Source organism: Cynoglossus semilaevis, chromosome 13 (assembly GCF_000523025.1).
Source record: "Cynoglossus semilaevis isolate Cse_v1.0 chromosome 13, Cse_v1.0, whole genome shotgun sequence".
In the NCBI taxonomy this organism is placed as follows: domain Eukaryota; kingdom Metazoa; phylum Chordata; class Actinopteri; order Pleuronectiformes; family Cynoglossidae; genus Cynoglossus; species Cynoglossus semilaevis.
The window spans coordinates 5162325-5165635 of record NC_024319.1 but is presented as its reverse complement, the minus strand read 5'-3'; the positions used below and the strand labels follow the sequence as shown (position 1 = coordinate 5165635).

At 46.0% G+C, this 3311-nt stretch overlaps 1 protein-coding gene across 1 annotated transcript in view; it reads right to left on the bottom strand.

The window, feature by feature from the left end:
- The window catches only part of adamtsl4 (ADAMTS-like 4), a 46930-nt gene that overhangs the window by 11579 nt on the left and 32040 nt on the right, over nt 1-3311 (bottom strand). Inside the window, 3 exon segments of the mRNA XM_025061359.1 lie at nt 347-531; nt 1424-1628; nt 2035-2174. Coding sequence (XP_024917127.1) covers nt 347-531; nt 1424-1628; nt 2035-2174 — 530 coding nt within the window.

Genomic DNA, 3311 nt, shown 5'->3' with positions numbered 1-3311 from the left:
CCCCCCCCGCCCCCCCCCGACCCCCACAGTTCAACACCCTCTTAAAAAGTTCAAAATAAAAATATTTGTAAAATATAAACAGACAAATGTCTGGTCCATCTTTCCTCACATGAACCTCAGATTTGGTCACTGTCCCTTTAAACTTTATAACATGATCAAACATATGACAACAAGTGACTCCAGCTACTCCAGTCCCTGACCTTTAACCTGCAGCCAACAACAGAAAACAAAATGGAAAGACGTCTCTGGGGTCACCAGAAATGAGAGAGGGTCAAAATGAGGTCACATGACCAAAAAGGTGGTTGTGGTCCCTCTTCAGTCCAAGTGTTGAAACTGCAGTACTTACATACAGCTGCAGCTGGGTGGTGGTCGGCCCCGGGGCGGTCAGGGTCTCTCCCTTCTCACCGTCGGCATCCACCTTCGCCCTAGGGCGGGCGTAGGTGAAGGTCGTGCCCCCCGCCTGGTACTGGCCTGGAGGATCCACGGCCCAGCGTCCATTCACCACCGACGCCCCCGTGCCACTCCTCATGGCTGGGGTTAAAAAAAAAGGAAAAGAGGAAGATCATCATCATCATCATCATCATCATCACCATCATCATCATCACCGTGTTTGACATCTCCACTGATCTCCAGGTGATTCTTTAACTGAGAACACACTTGAAGTCAGACACACACACACACACACAGCCTGGAGTGTTGAACACACACACCTGGAAACACACACCACACCAGCTCTAACAATACAAGCTTTATCTATCCTACGACCGCTAACCACAGCACTACTTAATTCAGACCAGACCCACACACACACACACACACACACACACACGTGCACCGGTGGCCAAATCTAATTCATGAATTTACAGTTTCTCTGCCAACCAAGGCTTCAAAAAGAATCATTTCAGTCATTTAAACTGTCTGTGTGTGGAGCTGGGTATGTGTGTGTGTGTGTGTGGGATCCTGGTATAGCTTCACTTGTGGGGACAGTTTGTACCTGTGGGGACATTTTTAGGTCCCCACCAAGACAAAAGAGATTTTCTGTCCACAGCTTCAGTTTAGAATCAGTGTCAGGTCAGAATAAGGAGAAGGATTATGATGACACATGTATTTGTAAATGTTAAGGTTTGAAGCAAATGAGCTCATAATGTATATATTTGTATATGTATATATATTGTGCTCACAAAACACAAAAACCAGTATATGTGTGTGGTCTATATTTGTATCTATACTTGTGGGGAGATTTCTTTGTAAAATGTTTTGTCGTGGGAAACTTTTTAAAATAAGAATTAGTGTCAGATTATGGAAAGGATTAATATTAAGATTAAGCTTAAGGGGATGATGTTTGTGTCTAAGAGAAGTCCCCACAACTTGTGAAAACCAGACTGTGTGTGTGTGTGTGTGTGTGTGTGTGTGTGTACTGTACCGAGGTAGTTGGGACTCGCTCTCCTCTCTGTGATGTTGATAAAGGTCGCTCCAGCAGGGATGTCCAGGATCTTATGGTAACCCAGGGGAACCGTGACATTCTGGAAGCTTCCTGTCACTCTCCTACAGGAGCTCTCCCTCCCACCACACACTCCACACCTATCCGTCACAGTGCCGGAGTCCAGTATTCCATCACAGCCCTCGGTCTGATGGCAGAGTGGGGGAAAGTGACTTAGAGGATGCTGGGAAACGTGGTTTCAGAAGATCAGTGGAGAGAAGAAGGTGGGAGTGAAGAGAACCAGCACAGATTTGTTGACATTTCACTGATTTGATGCAAACGGGGAACTGCTGCTCACCGGATTCCTCCAGAAACCACAAGTCTATAATGAGGATGAAATCAGCGAGCATCGGAGAGCAAATAGGAGAAGGAGGGAAGGACGCAGCTAAAAGAGGCTCCGGGAAGGGTAATAAAAGTTCTAGAGACTTCCAATCTGCATGCCAGACTTAAATCAGCCTCCAGACGGGAGATTTACACCGCCACCTTCTGGATTTTGTCAACTCCAGACCAGACAGGAAAGTCACAGAAACCTGTCACATGTTCCATCCACTCACCAGACATCGGCCTTCCACGCACACGTCGTTGGCGCTGACATTGAAGCAGGGAGTCCCGTCTCTGACGCGCTCGGCCTGCTGCACGTAGAAGCGGTAGCTGGCGGGTCTGCAGGTCAGCTCGCACTGTTTGTCAGCACCGACTGTAACACAGAAGCAGAGCAGAGAAATATGACCGCACTACTACAAATATTATGTCTCTGTACGACGTTGGCGAGGTGTCCCGGGTGACTCCGTGAACTTCCACCGTGTGGCCGCCTGGCGAGGAGAAGACGCAGACGGGTGATGAATGTCTTACCATATGGTCAGGAAAGCAGACTCTATAACACACAACTGTCATACGCTGAGGGAGTGATTATCTATTTCCCCCTCGGCTGCTCAGTGGTGCAGTTCACCGCCTGCTGCAGCGTCCCATGAGGAACATACCCAGAAGTAGAGACGAAGGGTCGAAGAAGGTTGGATTTATGAGAGGAGCTCAACTGGCAGGGAGGGGAAAGGTTTGGAGCAAGAGAAAATGCTTCAAGGTTGGAAATTAAAGTCCATCAGTGGAGAAAAACAGACAGAGAAAAACAGACGGATATATATTTACCAGAGGAACTCATGTGCAAAGTTTAGGAAAACTTGACTGAAAGTCTGTTTCAAAAACTTTTGCTTAAAACAATTAGACTCTGATGCAATTTATTATCATAATACTGTAGAGTTGGAGCAGACATACCATAATAGTCCATTATAGACCAAGCTAACGTGATCTACCTACACTGAAAACATTAAATATATATTTACTTACACTTACTTATATAAACTGAACATAGATACACCTTATTTTCCGGACTATAAGTCGCTCCGGAGTATAAGTCTCACCAGTGTCCTCTAGCAGCTGTCAGTGTGAAAATAACAAACATTATGTGAAATTATATATTTTTAATATATCAGTCGCACCCGAGTCTTAAATCCAGACAAAGGATGAAAAAAAGTGCGACTTATAGTCCAGAAAGTACGATACTTACATAGACTGTAAGCTGTGACACAATATGATTAAATCTCTACAGACTGTCACTACTACACACAGGTTTGAGGTTTGAATCCAGAAGCTGCATTGTTATAGCATGGCACCAAATGTCGACCAAGTGGGTCTTCCGGGGTTGAGACCCGGTCCGAAGACCCGTCGACCAAGTTTCGACCAAATGTCGACCCAGTATCTTCCGGGGGAAGATACTTCGATGATCCGTCGACCAAGTTTCGACTAAATGTGGACCCAGTATCTTCCGGGGGAAGATACT